The sequence below is a fragment of the Diceros bicornis genome, chromosome X (assembly GCF_020826845.1).
Source record: "Diceros bicornis minor isolate mBicDic1 chromosome X, mDicBic1.mat.cur, whole genome shotgun sequence".
Classification (NCBI taxonomy): Eukaryota; Metazoa; Chordata; class Mammalia; order Perissodactyla; family Rhinocerotidae; genus Diceros; species Diceros bicornis.
Genome location: NC_080781.1, coordinates 40877363 through 40894610, shown reverse-complemented (window position 1 = coordinate 40894610; position 17248 = coordinate 40877363). Strand labels below are relative to the sequence as shown.

The following is a 17248-nucleotide window of genomic DNA, read 5'->3' as shown; positions in this document are numbered from 1 at the left end:
ATTGCATTCCCAAGACAGCCCATCCCAGCTTTAGACAGCTCTACTGGAAAAGTTTGTTACATTACAGTAAAATCTGTATCCTTAAAACTTCTATGTATTTGAAAAGCCTCATGAAAACGAGGATGATGAAAGCCCAAATCATACTTTTATCTGGGTACCTTTTGTTATCACTTGGCTAAGAAACTAGCCAGTCATTTAAAAAACAAGTAGCAAAAGGCATTCTTTAGCAAAAGATTAAAGTGTTGGGCATACTGCTCTTTTGCTGCTTAATAACCAATAAAAATATGGGAAGAGAAAGCAAAAGGATTGTTTTCTATTTAAGGGGATGAATGTGTCACATAAAACTACTAACGGTAAGCTAAAAACAGATTCTCTCAGGTCAAATTTATAGACTGTAGAGACATAAATATAAATTACTCAAAATAAAGGACAATACACGAATAAGAATTGGGGTACTTAGATGAAAAATATAATGTCCTTAGGTAACTCTGCTATAAAATCTATCTAGCTTCAAAAAAAGGTCATTCCATGATATTTACAGCTGGAGGTCTATGTATTTTTGTGGTAAAGGAGAAATGCCAACCAAGTTTTGGTGCCAATCAAATACTTATTTACCTTTTTCCAGAAACATATATTTGGTACATTCTATTAAACAAAGTACATTTGTATACATCTCATTTATTTCTACTGTAACCCACTTAAGGTGACAGAGGAGGTATTATTATGACCATTAAAAAAATAACTTTATTGAGATATAATTTACATGTAAAACTTACCAATTTTAAGTATACATTTCAATGGTTTTTAGTATATTTACAGAGTTGTGCAAGCATCACCACTACATTTTCATCACCCCAAAAAAGAAATCTTGTGCCTATATGCAGTCACTCCCTGTTCCCAATCCCAGCCCCAAGCACCCACTAATCTACTTCGTCTCTCTATAGATATGCCTATTCTGGGCATTTCATATAAGTGGAGTCGTACAATACGTGGCCGTTTGTGTCTGGCTTCTTTCATTTAGCATGTTTTCAAGGTTCATCTATGTTGTAGCATGTATCAGAATTTCACTCTTTTTAAAATATGGCCAAATAATACACCATTGTAAGGATATGCCACATTTGTTTATCCATTCATCAGTTGATGGACATTTAGGTTGTTTTTACTTCTTGATTATTATGAAATAATGTTTCTATGAACATTTGTGTACAAATTTTTGTGTGGACATATGTTTTCATTTCTCTTTGGTAATGTGCAATAAAGGATTAACCTTACCCAAAGAAAGGTTTGGCCCTTTTCCCCTAGCTCCTGAGAGGTAACTTACCTCAACCCCTTGGGATGTTCTGCCTAATATGAGTGTCTTTGTTTACCTGGGGGCCGTGGGCCATGTCAGATAGTCTGCTCACAATGTGACTTATGGTGGAGGCTTTGGGCCGCGTGGCATCAGCCTGACCTCTGGAGGGACTGGAGACGAAGGTCAGCCATGCAGGTGATCAGCTGTGTCTATGTGGCCAAATCCTAATAAAATCTCTGAACATTAAGGCTTGGGTGAGCTTCTCTGGTTGGCAATACTTTGTGTGTTTATCACACATCACTGCTGGGAGAAATAAGCGCTGTCCACAAGACTCTACTTGGAGAAGACAACTGGAAGCTCATGTTTGATCTTTCCTGGACCCTGCCCTATGTGCCTCTTTCCTTTGCTGATATTAATCTGTATCCTTTCACTGTAATAACTGTAACCATGAGTATAATGGCTTTTCGGAGTTCTGTGAGTCCTTCTAATGAATTACTGAACCTGAGCGTGGTCTTGGGGACCTCTGAAACTGCAGCTATATACTTAGAAGTGGAATTGCGGGGTCACATGGTAACTCTAACTTTTCGAGGAATTGCCAAACTATTTTCCACTGGTTGCACATTTTACATGTCCACCAGCAACGCACAGGGGTTCCAATTTCTCCACATTCTTGCCAATAATTGTTATTGTCTGACTTTTTGGTTATTACCATTCTAGCGAGTATGAAGTAATATCTCATTGGTTTATTTACTTTTGAAGGAGAGAAAAAGATAATTTTCTACATATTCTTCAGAAATTGTAGAATAGAAACGAGTTTTTAAAATACTTTCCTTAGAGGGAAAATGCTACCCTTATACATTCACATGTGTAAGGGGAGCTTCTGTGGGATGAGAATCGGATCAGATAGGGTGGCTGGAATAAAAATCTTGAAAAAGAGCACCAGAGACTTATTTAGGAATTAAGGTACTTCTTGCCTCTTTAAGGAAATATTTCATCACCCCTGAAAAGAAAATAGTGTGTCTTTCTCAAAAGCAGATGACACCTGCCTGGAACACCGAGGGCCTGGTACATATGTCCTCAGCAGTTCTTGTCCTGTTGCAGGACAGTGTCCATTTGGTTGCCCTTAATCCCCAATATTTGTGAACAGACAAATGGGTGGGATCAGAGCAATTTTCTCAAAATTTGGTCACTGAAACAATGTCATAAATGGTTCAAGCCAGCCTACAAAACCTAGTTCAGCTTTTGTGTACTTAAACTCTAGCACCAACAGTGGCCACCAGCCCTTCTGATCTCTCATCCCTAAGGGTCTGCGAGGTCTGAGGGGAGATGTCATTTCAGTGTTATTTAACTTTTCCCATGTTTATATCTGGCCTCCCTTAATAGACTATAAACTCCTGAAGGCAGGGACCAGAAATGTCTTAGAACAATTTGTACTGACAAATAAAATTTGGAATATAGGAGAAAAATATTAAAGTGCTTTCCCTTTTAATCTCAACATTTAATTTCCTTCTCTACTAGTACCACTTTTAACAGTCACTGAGTAGATGTATTTGCATTTCTCCATTTGTTAAAGATTTATTTGTTTTTAAAAAGTTCACTTTGATCCTCATAGCGAAATCATATTAGCCTAACAGTAAATTCATGGTGGCCCACTGATTTATCCTGACTTCAATATGCTTGCATGTGACTTCAGACCTGACCACATCCCTCTACTGTCAAAAGGGGCACCTACCTCAGCGTCAAATGTTTGATGATTCTATTCAGTTTGGCTGGATGAGTGCTAGGAGTTTCCATTAGCAAAGTCAGATTGACTCCAAGGACAATAATAACAAGTACAACTACCAGCACCACTAATATTTACTGAGTATTTACTATCTGTTAGGCAATGTGCTAAGTTCTTTACCACCTTATTAAGTAGGTGCTATTATTATTGATGTGGAAACTGAGGCATAGATATAGTAGGTAACTTCCCCAAGAATGCATAACAAGCAAGAGGTGGAACCAGGATTTGAACTCCAGGAGTCTGGCTCCAAAGGCCATATTCTTTTTTTTTTTCCCTTTGCTGAGGAAGATTCGCCCTAAGCTAACATCCATTGCCAATCCTCCTCCTTTTGTTTTTTTGGTTTTTTGCTTGAGGAAGATTAGCCCTGAGCTGACATCCGTGCCAATCTTCCTCTATTTTGTATGTGGGACACCTTCACAGCGTGGCCGGTGAGTGGAGCAGGTCCGTGCCCAAGATCTGAACCCGGGCCACCACAGCAGAGCACACAGAACTTTAACCACTCGGCCATGGGGCTCGGCCCAAAAGGCCATATTCTTACCCACTGTTCACTCTTTTTTTCTCAAGGAAGGCCTAAAGCATCTGGATCTAGGCTAAATGGGGCTTGAACATAAGATATATAAGGACCCTACAGGAATTCCAAAAAGCTGGCAGTTAGAGGGACTGTGTCCAGGGTCTAGGCAAAATCCAGAGCTGTCTGGGGCATCTGATTTGAAGCCAGTCTTTAGGATCTATTCCAGGATTATCAGAAGCCTTCATGCTCAGGAGAAAGGTTCAAGCTCCCAGATATGGAGGCTGTAGACACTGGCTAATCTAGACCCCAAATCCACCAGTGTTAGATTCTATCCTTGCCCACTGAATGTTCCCAAATCAAAAGAAGAGGAGAGATGTGGGAATTCCCACTACTGGGAGATAGGAAGAATAAACACAAATCACAGAGTGCTAAGAAATTTCCATAAAGAATTTATAAAGTAGGACCGGCCCCGTGGCTTAGCGGTTAAGTGCGCACGCTCCTCTACTGGCGGCCTGGGTTCGGATCCCGGGCGCACACCGACGCACCGCTTCTCCAGCCATGCTGAGCCTGCGTCCCACATGCAGCAACTAGAAGGATGTGCAACTATGACATACAACTATCCACTGGGGCTTTGGGGGGGGGGGGAAAGGAGGAGGATTGGCAATAGATGTTAGCTCAGAGCCGGTCTTCCTCAGCAAAAAGAGGAGGATTAGCACGGATGTTAGCTCAGGGTTGATCTTCCTCACAAAAAAAAAAAAAAAGAGTTTATAAAGTAAAATACCCAAGATATGTTACTAATCACAAAGATTCTTAAATAAGCCTCTGAAGAACAATGATGCTAATAAAACTTGACCCTCTTCTGAATTACTGTACAGTATTTGTTTTTTACAATGTTTTTGATTTCCATACAGGGAACAAGATGCTAAATTACTAATGGGTTTAGAATTAACTTTACTTAGTGGTGGTTTAAAAGGAAAAAAAGGTTTTGGTCTGTTTTCCCACAGGAAAACTAGGTGTCAACCATGGAAAACAAAGAACACTCTATTAGTATAAGCAGAATGTAGGTGGAGAAAAATACAACCACACCTAAGAAGGTCACCCGAAGTTCACTCACCCTCACCCGGAGAGAGGGTCTTTGATGCAGCCTGGCACTCACACTGCACTTCCCCAAACCATAAATCTAGTTTATACCTCTTCTCTCCTCAACCCTCTTGACCTCACTCACATCCTCACTTTCAGCTGATGATCCTGCTTCCTATCTCATTGAGGAAATTAAAACAAGATAAACAAACAAACACATAGATAAGGAGAACAGATTGGTTACCAGAGGAGAGGGGGGTGAGGGGTGGGCAAAAGGGGCATATATGTGTGGTGATGGATATAAACTAGACTACTAGTGAGTGAACACAATGCAGTCTATACAGAAGCTGAAATATAACATTGTACACCTTAAATTTACACAGTGTTATAAACCAATGTAACCTCAATAAAATAATTTTAAAAAAAAGAGCACTTCTGCAGATCACCATCAGCACACCTACCGAATACTGCACCTACACACTCTGCCTTCGAGCCTGTTCCCCGGGAAGAACTATCAGTGCTCTTGCCTACAGCCGCCCCTCCACTGCACACTTCACCCCACCCTCTCTCATCCACTGAAAAACCTCACTCCAATAGCTTTTCCTCTCCACTGGATCACTCCCTTTTTATGCATACTGTTATGTTCTGTATGTTAACAGTTTACATACATACTTTTATTTCTTCCACCTTAAAGAAAATATCTCTTTCCCCCACTCCTCTGAACTGTTCCTACTCCATTTCTTTGCCCTGACCCTTAGCAATGTAGCTTTTGCCATCACCACTCCACCTAAACTGCTCATCCAGATTACCACTAATCACACTGCTCAATTCAGGGGTCAATTTGTAGTCCTCAGCTTCAAGGGCCAGTGCTTGGTACTGTTCTATCTACACTTACTCACTCGGTGACCTTACCCAGTCTAGGCTAAAGCTATCTATATGCCAATGACGCCCACATTTATGTCTTCAGTCCAAAACTTCCTCCCAAACCCCAAACTCACATAGACAACTGCCAGTTTAACATTTCCACTTGGATATCTGATAGACATCTCAAACTTTAAATGTCTAAAACTGAACTTGTGATTCTTTCCTTCAAATCTGTTCTACCTGCAGATTTCTCCATTCCATTTATGGTAACTTCACCCTTCTCACTGTTTGGGCCAAAAAACCTGGAGGCAACCCCAACTCCTATCTTTCTCTCACACCTCATATCCGATCCATAGTCAATCCTGGCTCTACTTTCAACATTCATCCGGAATCCAACCACTTTTCACCATCTCCAGGGCTACCACTCCCGTCAAAGCCACCACCACCATCTCTCATGCTACTGTAATAGCCTCCTAATTGCTTTTCCTGTTTCTAACCTTCCCTCTTCACAGTCTATTCTAAATACAGCAGCCAGAGTGCCTATTTCTGTTCTTAACCTTTTACTATGGAAAAACCCATATAATAGCATAGAGAATACTATAATAAACCCCATATACCTATCGTCCAGCTTCAATAATTATTAACGTATGACCAATGTTGTTTCATCTTTTACCCTCATGGTATCCTGTCTTCCAGATTATTTTGAAGCAAATCTTAGACATCATATCATTCTACAGAATGATTCCTTAAAAACATAAATCAAATCATCTCACTTGTCTGCTCAAAACCTGCCAATGGCTCCCCCTTCAACTCAGAGTAAAAACAAAAGATCTCCTAAGGGCCCTGGAAGCCCTACACCAGGGGCTGACAAACTATGGTCCACAGACCAAATGCAGCCAGCTGCTTGTTTTCGTGTGGCCCATGAGCTAAGAATGGGAGCTAAGGATGGTTTTTACATTTTTAAATGGTGGGAAAAATTCAAAAGAATAGTATTTTGTGACACATGAAATAATATGAAATTTAAATTTTAGAGTCCATAAATAATTTATTGGAATACAGCTATGTTCATTTGCTTAAGTATTTTCTATGGCTACCTTCATGCTACAAAGGCAGAGTTGAGTAGTTGTGACAGAGACTGTATGGCCTGCAAAGCCTAAAATATTTACTATCTGGCAATTTACAGAAAAAATTGCCAACCCCTGCCCTAACCAATCATGTCCCCATGTAATCTCTCTGATCATCTCTTCCCACACACTCCATTCTATCTCACTGGCCTCTTTTCTGTTGCTTACACAGGCCAGACACATTCCTATCTCAAGGCCTTTGCATTGGCTGATCCCTCAGCCTGAACATTTTTACCCCAAATAACTGCATTATTTTCTCTCACCTTCAAGTCTTTGCTCCAATGTCACCTCTACGAGTTCTACTCTGACAACGCTACTTAAACTTGCAATGCATGGCCCCTGCTTCGCACTCCCCATCTTCTTACCATACTTCACATTTTTCATTTCTGGAGCACTTACCATTTTCTGATGCACTGTTTAATATCTATTGCTTATTATCTATTTCCCCCAACTAAAATGGAAGTTCCATGGTGCAAGGTTCTTTGTTGGTTTATTGATAAATCCAAAGTGCCTAGAACAGTGCCTGACACACAATCAGGCACTCAAATATTTGTTTAAAAATTGTAATTCCTTATAATCAAAATTTCATGAGTCTTTACAAAATGCAGATTCTAGACTCTAAGTAATAAAAATAAGAACCACTGCCCTGCAAATGAAAAACCTACTCCAGAATGTTTCATCCATCCATCTGTTCATCCATCATCCATCCATCAATCTAATATTTACTGTCTGTCTGTCATGTCAGGGGTGTGGGGGATCTAAGGATGAAACAGTCTGAGCTTACAGTCTACTAGGGAAGATAAAACTCATAGGCAAATAACTATAATAGAGGGCAGAATGTGGTAACGTGGGGCTATAACGCAAACTCAGGTCTGCTAAGGTCAAGGCCAGTGTTTTCTCTCACCACAGTCATGCTGCTAATTACTGTTGTGAAAAAAAATCATCCCCAAAAATAGGGGAAAAATGCAGGTACCACAACAAGGAAAATAAGTAAATTAATGGATATAAATTCAATGTGCTATTTATAAAATGACCAAATAATAATTATGAAAACGTGGAAAATATTTTATGTTTTTAGTGGGGAGAATGCATATTACAAACTAATCTGTGATACAATTAAATATGGGTGTATTTATTCAGTAAACACTAATTGAGCACTGACAATGGGCAGGCACTCTCCTGTGGGCTAGGGGAAATTCACAGAAGAATGACGCACAACCTTGGCCCTCCAGGCGCTCACCTATGGGGAGCAACCAGGAGAGAACTTAGAAAAACCTAAACAGGCAATGTATTAAGGTAGTAGACCCTGTGGGAAAAGTTTTCCTTTAATTTTTTTCTTTTATAATTGCTAAAGTGCTATAATTAAAATAAATAATATCGGCAGAAAAAAAGTTTAAAAAAAAGCAAGATGAAGTATCCAATTCTGTCAGACGTAAAAATAAATTTAAAGAATTAAAAGGGCCTTTGGGTCCAGACTGTGTCCTTTTTTTTTTTTTTTTTTTTTTTCTGTGAGGAAGGTCAGCCCCAAGCTAACATCCATGCTAATCCTCCTCTTTTTGCTGAGGAAGACCGGCTCTGAGCTAACATCCACTGCCAATCCTCCTCCTTTTTTTCCCCAAAGCCCCAGTAGATAGTTGTATGTCATAGTTGCACATCCTTCTAGTTGCTGTATGTGGGATGCGGCCTCAGCATGACCGGAGAAGCAGTGCATCGGTGCGTGCCTGGGATCCGAACCCAGGCCGCCAGCAGCGGAGCGCGCGCACTTAACCACTAAGCCACGGGGCTGGCCCACAGACTGTGTCCTTTAAATACCATTTCCCAGTAAAACAACCAGCATTACCTGGAGGAGTGGCTGATCTCAGGTCTGGAGCAAGAAGTCTACAAGATGAGCCAGACAGCAGGGAACCTCCTGAAACATCTAGTGCCACTGTCCCTAAGCTATGACCTCATATGGCCCCTTTTCTGTGAAGAAGGTCAGCACACAAATCTAACTCCAATCAGCCTGTATCCCCTATGCAGGAAGTCTTGGGAGTAGAAGGGTCAATTCGGCCCTTGCTGGAGGTAACTGGCCTTTCCCAGTCCCATCCACCAGCCCCCCAACTGCTGCTGTTGGGTGCACCAGCTACTAACTCTACTTCAAGCAGTTGAATTCTTATGCCACAGATGTCTCACAACACTTTACTTGGACTACCATATGCCACAAATGTGCCTATGAGAATGACTTTCAAACCTATCCGCCAGAATTTATCCATTCAGATGCATCTTTCCCTATCAAAATGAGCTGCACTTAGTTCAGCAACGGAGTCAACTGTCAAATCACCCTGGAATCTGAGACCATCCACAGTCAGTGGGTGAGCCACTAACTGCGGATGGACACACAAGAACATGGGCCTGGTTGTTTTAGAGTTATGGCTTGTTTCCACCCAGGATGGTATCACCTAACCTTAGAACTCACCTACTACATCAGATCTGACAGCAAAAGACGGAAAATAACTACCACTATGGATACTGAAAAGAATAAGCTGAAGGATCCAGAGGCAATGTCCAAAAAAAGGGTTCCAGAAATGGTCTGTACAGTGGCACAGCCCTAGGAGTAAGTGGGAGGCCTCCTGAGTAAGGCCTCCTTTCAGTTAACAGGATGCTCTCACTGGGAGGGTAAGTCTGGCCAATTTGGTGTTAGCCCACCCCACTACTTCTCATGGGGACTTACCTGAATACAAGCCCCTGTCTTCAACTTGCACAGGTTGCAGACTAAGGCCCACCGACTGGGTGGGATGTGGGAGACCTTTGTGATTGGTTCCATCCTCTCAGGACAAGCAATGCTGACCTACAAATAAAACATCACCATAAGGCAGAACCACCAAGGCATTCCAGAAGTACCTTTCACAAACCATAAATGATGTTACATGAAGCTCAGAATATCAAAACAACGAGGTGAGCCATGTCTCTTAAGGTTACTATGGAACAAAGAATAAATAAAACCTGTCTCTAGCCACTGCTCAGACTGTCAATAATCTCTAGTAATGTAAACGATTCATCTATAGGATGAGAGGGCAGGAGAGGAGACTAGGCATGGTTACCTTAAAGAATCAAAGATATTTACACTTCACTTAGGAACCAAAGAGAGCTACTAAGGAAAGGAATTAAAATCCACAAAATCTAGCACCTATCATATGTTAGAGATGGTGCCACGTGCCTTGTTTTTTCATTTAATCAATAAGGATGAAAAACAGGCAGTGACAAGCCTTTCAGCTCGGTTTATAAAGAAGCATGATATTGTTGGAAAGTAGCAGCAACGTGTGTAATGAAGAGATTGCAGCATGTAAGTAGAAAGGATGAAGATGATACCATTTTTAAACCAAAGTCTTTAAAATCACATAACTATCATCAGCTTATTCTACTCTCTCAGCCAAAGTAGCAAAGTGAAATCACTCTTGGAGAGAGTGCTGACAGGAAAGGCATGCTTTAAAAAATGATGGAAAAAATGTTTTCCACATGAAAATAAGGAGTCAAGCAACTTAAATATGTACATGAGTTTCTAAGAGAGAGACAACTTTAAAAAGTGAAGGACTGTTGAATAAGGATGGTTAAGCTAGTATTAAGTTCCACTCACACTGAGAAACCAAAAGTAGAAAGATCAGAGAGATCCTGAACAGCCCAAAAGGTACTGGAAACCAGGTACTAGAAATCATAAGAGACTGTCAATAGGTGAGAAAGCTTCTTTTACTTTTAAAGAACTCTTCTTGAGTCATGTTCCAGACTTTTATACGCTGAGTCTGCTCCATTAGCTGGGGGATTCGCTGCTGGAAACCAGTCACTCTCAAGCCAGAAACCTGAGTTCATTTCACATGTCTATAAGCTGGATGTTCTTAGTAAGAAAAGGAAACCACCACTCAAATATTTTTTAAAATACTGACTTCTATATCCATAAGGATACCATAGTATGTATCTAGGCCTTTTAGTTTAACTCTGTGAGCTCGACTGTTAGATCGAACTGACATTAACAAGAATAAAGCCAGGAAAGTTTTAAAGGAGAATGAATTACTGATACACTATCATCAGCTCCCCCATGAACTGAATTCTGCAGTCTCCCATGTCCTGCAGTTAAATTACCTAACAAATTTGCTGGCTTGGATAGGGGTTGGGAAAGAGGATGTGAGTGGGATGTCCAAGCAGGTTAAAAAAAAAAAAAAAAAAAAGCAGCCATAAGAAGTAAGGAGAAGTAATGTCTGGAAGCCCTTTTAAATCAACTTGGTGTGCACGTAGCCCCTCAGGAAGTATCAGCAACTGAAGGACCATATTAAATAATGAGGGATGGAATTCTGAATAAAGAAGGTCTTACACAAATGTTGAGTCCAAGCTCTGAAAAGAGCCTCCGAAATCAAAGGGCAACCACCATAGTGGGGAACAGAACTTTGCTTACTTTATTTGTAATGGCCTAAAACTGGAAATAACTCAAATGTCCATCCCAGGAGAATGGACAAACAAATCATGGTATATCCATACAATGGAATACTACTCAGCAATAGAAAGGCATGAATGTTGATATACACTACAACATAAGAGTGCCCGCCAGACAGAAGAGTGCATCCTGTATGATTCCATTTATATGAAGTTTAAAAACAGACAAAACTAATCTTTAGTGATAGAAATCAAAATAGTAGCTTGGGTAATAGAGACCCAGATAGGGACTGGAAAGTGATTATGAGGGATCCTTCTGGGGTGCTCTATGTCCAATTCTGGGGTGTTCCATGTCTTGGTCTGGGTTGTGGTTACAGATACATTCATGTGTAAAAATTCATGCAACTCTACACTTAAGATTTGGTATTTTAAAGTACATTTTACCTTAAAAAATCTGCTGCTCATATCCTGGGGTCTTTTATGCCTCTCCTCTCATACAAATGTATCCCATACCACTGGTAGTACCACCTATAAATTAATCAGCATGAGCTTACATGCTCACTTGCATCCAAGAAGGATGCTCAAGTGGAAGCATTATCACCTCAGAAACATGGGCAGGCACGAAGCCTGAGTCAGTCTGAATGCTGTGGGAAAAGGGGTGCCCTGGAGCAAACGGCCTCACAGGTTTGGATGAATTCTTACCTCTGGAATCCACAGGGCACAGCTGACGTGAGCCCATTTAGTCCCTGTCCTGGTGGTCTTCATGGCTCCACCTTTCTTTGGACATAACAGACACTGCGGATGAATGCCCAGGACACAGGAGCGACACAGCCAGCTGCCTTCTGGGACCTTGAGGATGCCGTAGCAGGCCTGGAGGCACGAGGAGGAGAAGGGAGGATGGTTAGCATCTTCTAACCAGGGTTGATGTCTGCTCTGGTACACAGTTACAGAGTACCCTCCGCTTTTAGGAGAAAGAAGCAAATAAGGCTGAACAAACTCATAAACAGTATTTAGTAATTTTAAAACACTTGGGAAAAAAAAGTAACTTCCAGTATCTATTGTGAGATCAGCATGTCTGTCTATGAGAACTAACTTTCAGGACAATAGAATAAGACTAGAAGGAAATATATGCAAAGGCTAGCCCAAATGTTATCTGAGTTTTGGGATTACATATTTTTTTTCTTTTTTGCCTTCATTTTCTAAAGCTTCTTCAATGATTACATATTATAATTAGTCAGTCATATACTTATTGAACAACTTCTACATGTCATGCACTGTTGTGATCAAGAAAAAAGAGTTAGAAAATAAACAGAACAAAACTTCTGAGGAGCAAATGAGCTAATGTTTAAAGAGCCTAACAGTGCCCAGTGCATATAAAAGCACTCAGCAAATCATAGCAATTACTTGCTTGGGTTGAAGAAAAAGGGTCTTGTGAATGAATCCTGAGTTGAATAGAATATTAGACTAATTACAATACTCCATAATGAGTTCTGGAAGCTGCTTCAAATCCTTTACAGAATGAAGTTGGACAAATAAATAAATGAATTACTGGGGGGAGGAGGAAGATTAGCTTAGAAAACATCCTAGACTTCCTTTTCACTACCTCCAATTTCGCACATCCTTCCCCCCCTCACTGCTCTACTCTCACCATTAGAGACTAAACCTGGGGCCACCTGGCTCCCCATGTGGCCTGACATACCCTCCACCACTGCCTGATTCACCATGGCAGCTTCAAAAACTGTGCCTCCCCCAGGAGGTTCACCCATGGCTCAGATTCAAGTTACGACAGTTACCATCATGTTACCCCCCCCAACCGGCCCCCTTTCCGAACTTTCTCTATCCATATCACCATCATGCTTCCCAGCCTCCAGATCCAAATTCCTAGGCTCATATTATCTACTGTCCCTAGGGCTTGCTAGTCCTCCCTACAGAGTGGCCCCTAGACTCTGACCTTCCTCTCCATCTCCACCACAACTGCTCCATCCAAGTCCTCATCATGTCATCCTGGATTGATTTATTTGTAACTTCTCTTCCTCCCCCTTCACAACTTCAATCCTTCCTCTATTTCGCTGCCATATTCTTCTTACTAAAGCAAAGGTTTCATACCATTGCACGGCAACAAACCCTCTAGAAATTCCTTCTGCTCCCACCCCCACCCCCATCTAAACCAGGGGTTGGCAATCTACTACTTGAGAACTGTTTTGTAGGGCCGACAAGCTAAGAATGTTTTTCATATTTTTAAAGGGATGTTAAAAAAAGAATATGTAACAGAGGCTGTATGTGGCCCTCAAAGTCTAAAATATTTACTATCTGGCCCTTCAAAGAAAAATCTGCTGGTCCCTGATCTAAAGCCTGCTGTTCCTCACCTCACTTCTCAGATCCCTGTATCCCCGTGTGCCTGCTCCAATTCCCGACCCCCGCCCTCTACTCAACATGGTTTCCCTCACCAGATGTGTAGTCAGCATCATGTATCCTTCTCTACTTTGGCTGTTGTTTCATCTCCCCAGTGAGATTGTAAGGTCACGGGGGACAGGTCCTTTATCATCAATTTATCTGGAATGCTCTTTGCTGAGCTCCAGTATGTGGTTTGGTAGAAAAAATTAATTTAGCTCAAGAACTGAAGCTGGATTCCAACCAAGCTGCTCTCACAACATCAGGGCATCATTTCATAAGCTTCCTAACCTTCAAAGCTTTTCTTTCTCTGAGGTCCAGAAAGTTTGCTAGGAAATGAAAGCAAGCTTCCTCCCTAAAACAGAGCCTCTTTCAGACCAGCAGAAGAAAAATCAGTGGCTGGTTCTAGGAATACCCTTTATCTCCCGGCCATTTTATTGGACAGAAAATCATTTACTGAGCCTTTGTATAGACTTATTCCTGGTCCTAAGATCATAGAAGCTTGTATTTCATAGCAGTGGTTCTCAACTTTTTCTAGACCATAAAATGATGAAGGTTGTGGATTCTCTTGAGAAAACTGCACACATGCATGGACATACGTTTTACGTATAATTTCAGGGGGTTAATAGACTCAGTGCCAAACATTATATATATGACAGATATAAAAACTATGAGCATGTACCCTCAGGCAAATTAATTTAGGCCTCAGTTTGAGTGCTCAACACCTGGGCTAAGAAGAAGAAAATGGAACATACAAAGGGACTTGGAATGGTCCCAATTGTCACATTTTTTAATGAAAAAATTTTAAGTTCATTGTTAAAATCTCAAGTCTACTGATGTAAGCCTCTCTTCTAAAGTACTGACCATAAGTGTAGTACAGTCACTGAGGAACAAACATTTGACACAATATGGTGGCAGTAAAGAAAAAAAATATGTTTAATAAATACAGACATCATACATGTCCCCGATTCTGTTAAGGAGTAAACCAATCTTCCAAATCATTTAAAGTCACTTTTCAGTCAACAGAGGGAGCTCTAACCTAAGTATCTCTTTGGAATTCAAGTGAATATGCTCACTTCAGAAGAATCTCTTTTATATGAAACTTTATGGGGCACCAACATCCAGCTTTAATACATACCAGCTTACATTCTGCAAGGCCTGGTCAGGTGTAATTGTCACCTCTTTCTACGTGAGGAAAGGGCATCATTTATAGTCATTACTGGATATGTTTAAAAAAAAAAATACCTTTGAGGAGAATTATTATGCTACATTTCATTTTGTTAGTCAAAAAATCTGAAAATAATTCCTTAATATTTTGTCTCAACTGTGAAGGACAAATACAGAAAATACGTACAGATGACCTTTGTACTCTTCCCTTCAAGCCTACTACAGATCCAAAACCATTTATCTGAAAACCCTAGGGTGAGAAACATCAGGAAATTCAGAATTGTTCAGATCTTAGGAAAGTAATATAGTACATACCGGTATATTACCTAACCCCCCGAATGGGACCACATAATCAAATACATTAATATTTTTCTAACAAAATATATGAGTATTTACACAAAATGGGATAAAGACTACAAATAGCCTCATATTGGGTGAGTTCTAGTATTGCACCCAAATCAGTTTTGGTGCCAAACTTAAGCAAAAACTTGTGGTTTTCAGAGCTTTAAAATTTTGGAATTGCAGAGAAGGGACTGTGGATCTGTACTGTCAGATACTTAAGTTTACACTTAAATGGTAAAGATTTTCTCTCACTAAAGGTGTGATATAAATACGAATAACTGGTAGAGTGAAGATAAATTCACTCTTTTCAAGGACACAAGTAAAATGACAAAAAAGATCCAATTGGTCACAGAATAATTTTTGAGTATCTTCTAATTCAGAGGGTTAGGTTAGGTGGCCCAGGAAATTAAAATAAAGTCTTAAGCCCTGGTTTCTCTCTATCTTCTGTGTTATCTAATCATTTTAGTCATTTTGTAGCCTGAATGATCTTTCTAAAATACAAATTATACCCTTCAGCGTTGACAGGACAAAACCGAAGTTCCTTAGTTTGTCAGAGAAGGCCCTTCACACGTGTCCCTTATATCCCTCTCTACTCTCTCTCTCCTCGCCTTCCTTACTCCACCCCACCACTCTCTGCAGTTCTGAACTTCTCAAAGTTGCCTCTGACATACTTTGCACACTCTCACTACCCTATCTGGACATGTTCTCCTCTCTGCCTGAACACACGCTATTGTTTTATCTGGCATCTCCTTTCGGCCATTAAGATTCAGCTTGGATTCCACCTCCTGGAAGTTGCCCCTGACTCCCATCCCTACTGTGCATTTCCACAGCAGCACGGACTTCTAGCTACAAAAACATTTGGCATACTATCCTAAGTGGGCAGTTTCCTTGTAGTCCCTAAACCAGACTCTGATCTCCCTCGGGGCAAAGACCATGTCTTCCTCTTCATCACTGACCGTATCTTCAGCATACAGCACAGTCCTGGCACATGGATGGTGTTGCATACCTACTTGCTAGATAAATTAACGAAATGAATGAAACACAACATATTCAGAAGAGAGAAAAATCGCTTAGGGCAGGGGAGTTCAAGAAAGAATTTGAACTAGATCTTGGACGATACGTAGATTTTTGATAGCTGGAGGTGGGAGAAGGCATTTTAAATTGGGATGTGGCTGAAACATAAAGACAGAACAGTGTCAGGAATATTCATCACCACCCCCTTGAGTAACCTTATTTTGCTGGAGCATAGTGCTTGCGGGGGAAGAAAAGGAAAGAGCTGAAAAGAATGCTGATATCATCATTATTACTATTAATTAAAAAGGCACTGTGGAAAGAATGACAAATAACTAGTTGTAAGAGCTTGGGTAAAGTCACTTCACCTCTCCTGGTATTATCTGTAAAACTGAGGAGTGGGACAGTCTTCTACAGTCCTAAAATTCTATGATCTTTAAAAGTGTAGTGATCTAGCTTCCTGGGAGTTATATATTTGGGAGACTGGGGAGGGCTCTGGGTGCCAGGATAAGGAATCCAGACTTCCTGCTGTAGGAAGTGTAAACTCACCAAGCTTACTGACCATGGGAGTGATCTGATGATGTAAAAAGGATTTGAAGGTAGAGGAGAGACTCCCAGGCAGGCAGCAAGGCGACTCCCCAGGGGACTGTAAAAGTATTGAACAGGGCATCTCAATGGCATGGGCACCGAAGCAACACAATAAAGACCTGGGGTTAGCCCCTGGGGTAAAGTTAGTAAATCAGTCATCTTGGGAATCATAAGAAGTATTGTTTCCAAAGGAATTACTGAAGAACAAGCCAGGCCAAATCTTTATTTTCACCCTTAAATGAAAGCTGCTACCCAGATATGGGTGCTGGAGATCATCACTGAGCTTCAGAAGGCTGACCGTGGGGAGGTGGCGGTCTCCACTCTCACTAACCTGATGCACACAGATGTTACACTTATCACAGAACACCATATCATTCCCTTCTTCACTGTCTGGAGACCGGCACACATCACAGATCACATCTTCATCATACTCTATGCCTAGCCCTTCCTCTGTCTCAATAGCATGGTTCATATTTTCATGGCAATGGCGTTCCAGGACTTCTACTGTCTTTTCCATAAGATTCTCATCAACTGGCCCACAACCTGCACAGAAATACAAACAATCAATCAACCCGTCAGTCAGCTGTTATTCCCAAATCACCTACTGTGAGCCCAGTGCAGGAGCAGGGGGATTCTAAAGGATAAAACAATCTCTTCCCTGATCTAAAACAACCAGATTTCAAGTGATATTTTAC

General features: G+C 40.9%; 1 protein-coding gene across 3 annotated transcripts in view; it reads right to left on the bottom strand.

Annotated features, from left to right (window-relative positions):
* JADE3 (jade family PHD finger 3) overlaps positions 1-17248 on the bottom strand; it is a 127102-nt gene that overhangs the window by 15545 nt on the left and 94309 nt on the right. For all 3 annotated transcript variants that reach the window (XM_058535722.1, XM_058535724.1, XM_058535723.1), the window contains exons 6-8: positions 16885-17096; positions 11757-11924; positions 9364-9480 (exon numbers count right to left, since the gene is read on the bottom strand). In XM_058535722.1, coding sequence (XP_058391705.1) covers positions 9364-9480; positions 11757-11924; positions 16885-17096 — 497 coding nt within the window. The remainder of the gene's footprint in view (positions 1-9363; positions 9481-11756; positions 11925-16884; positions 17097-17248) is intronic.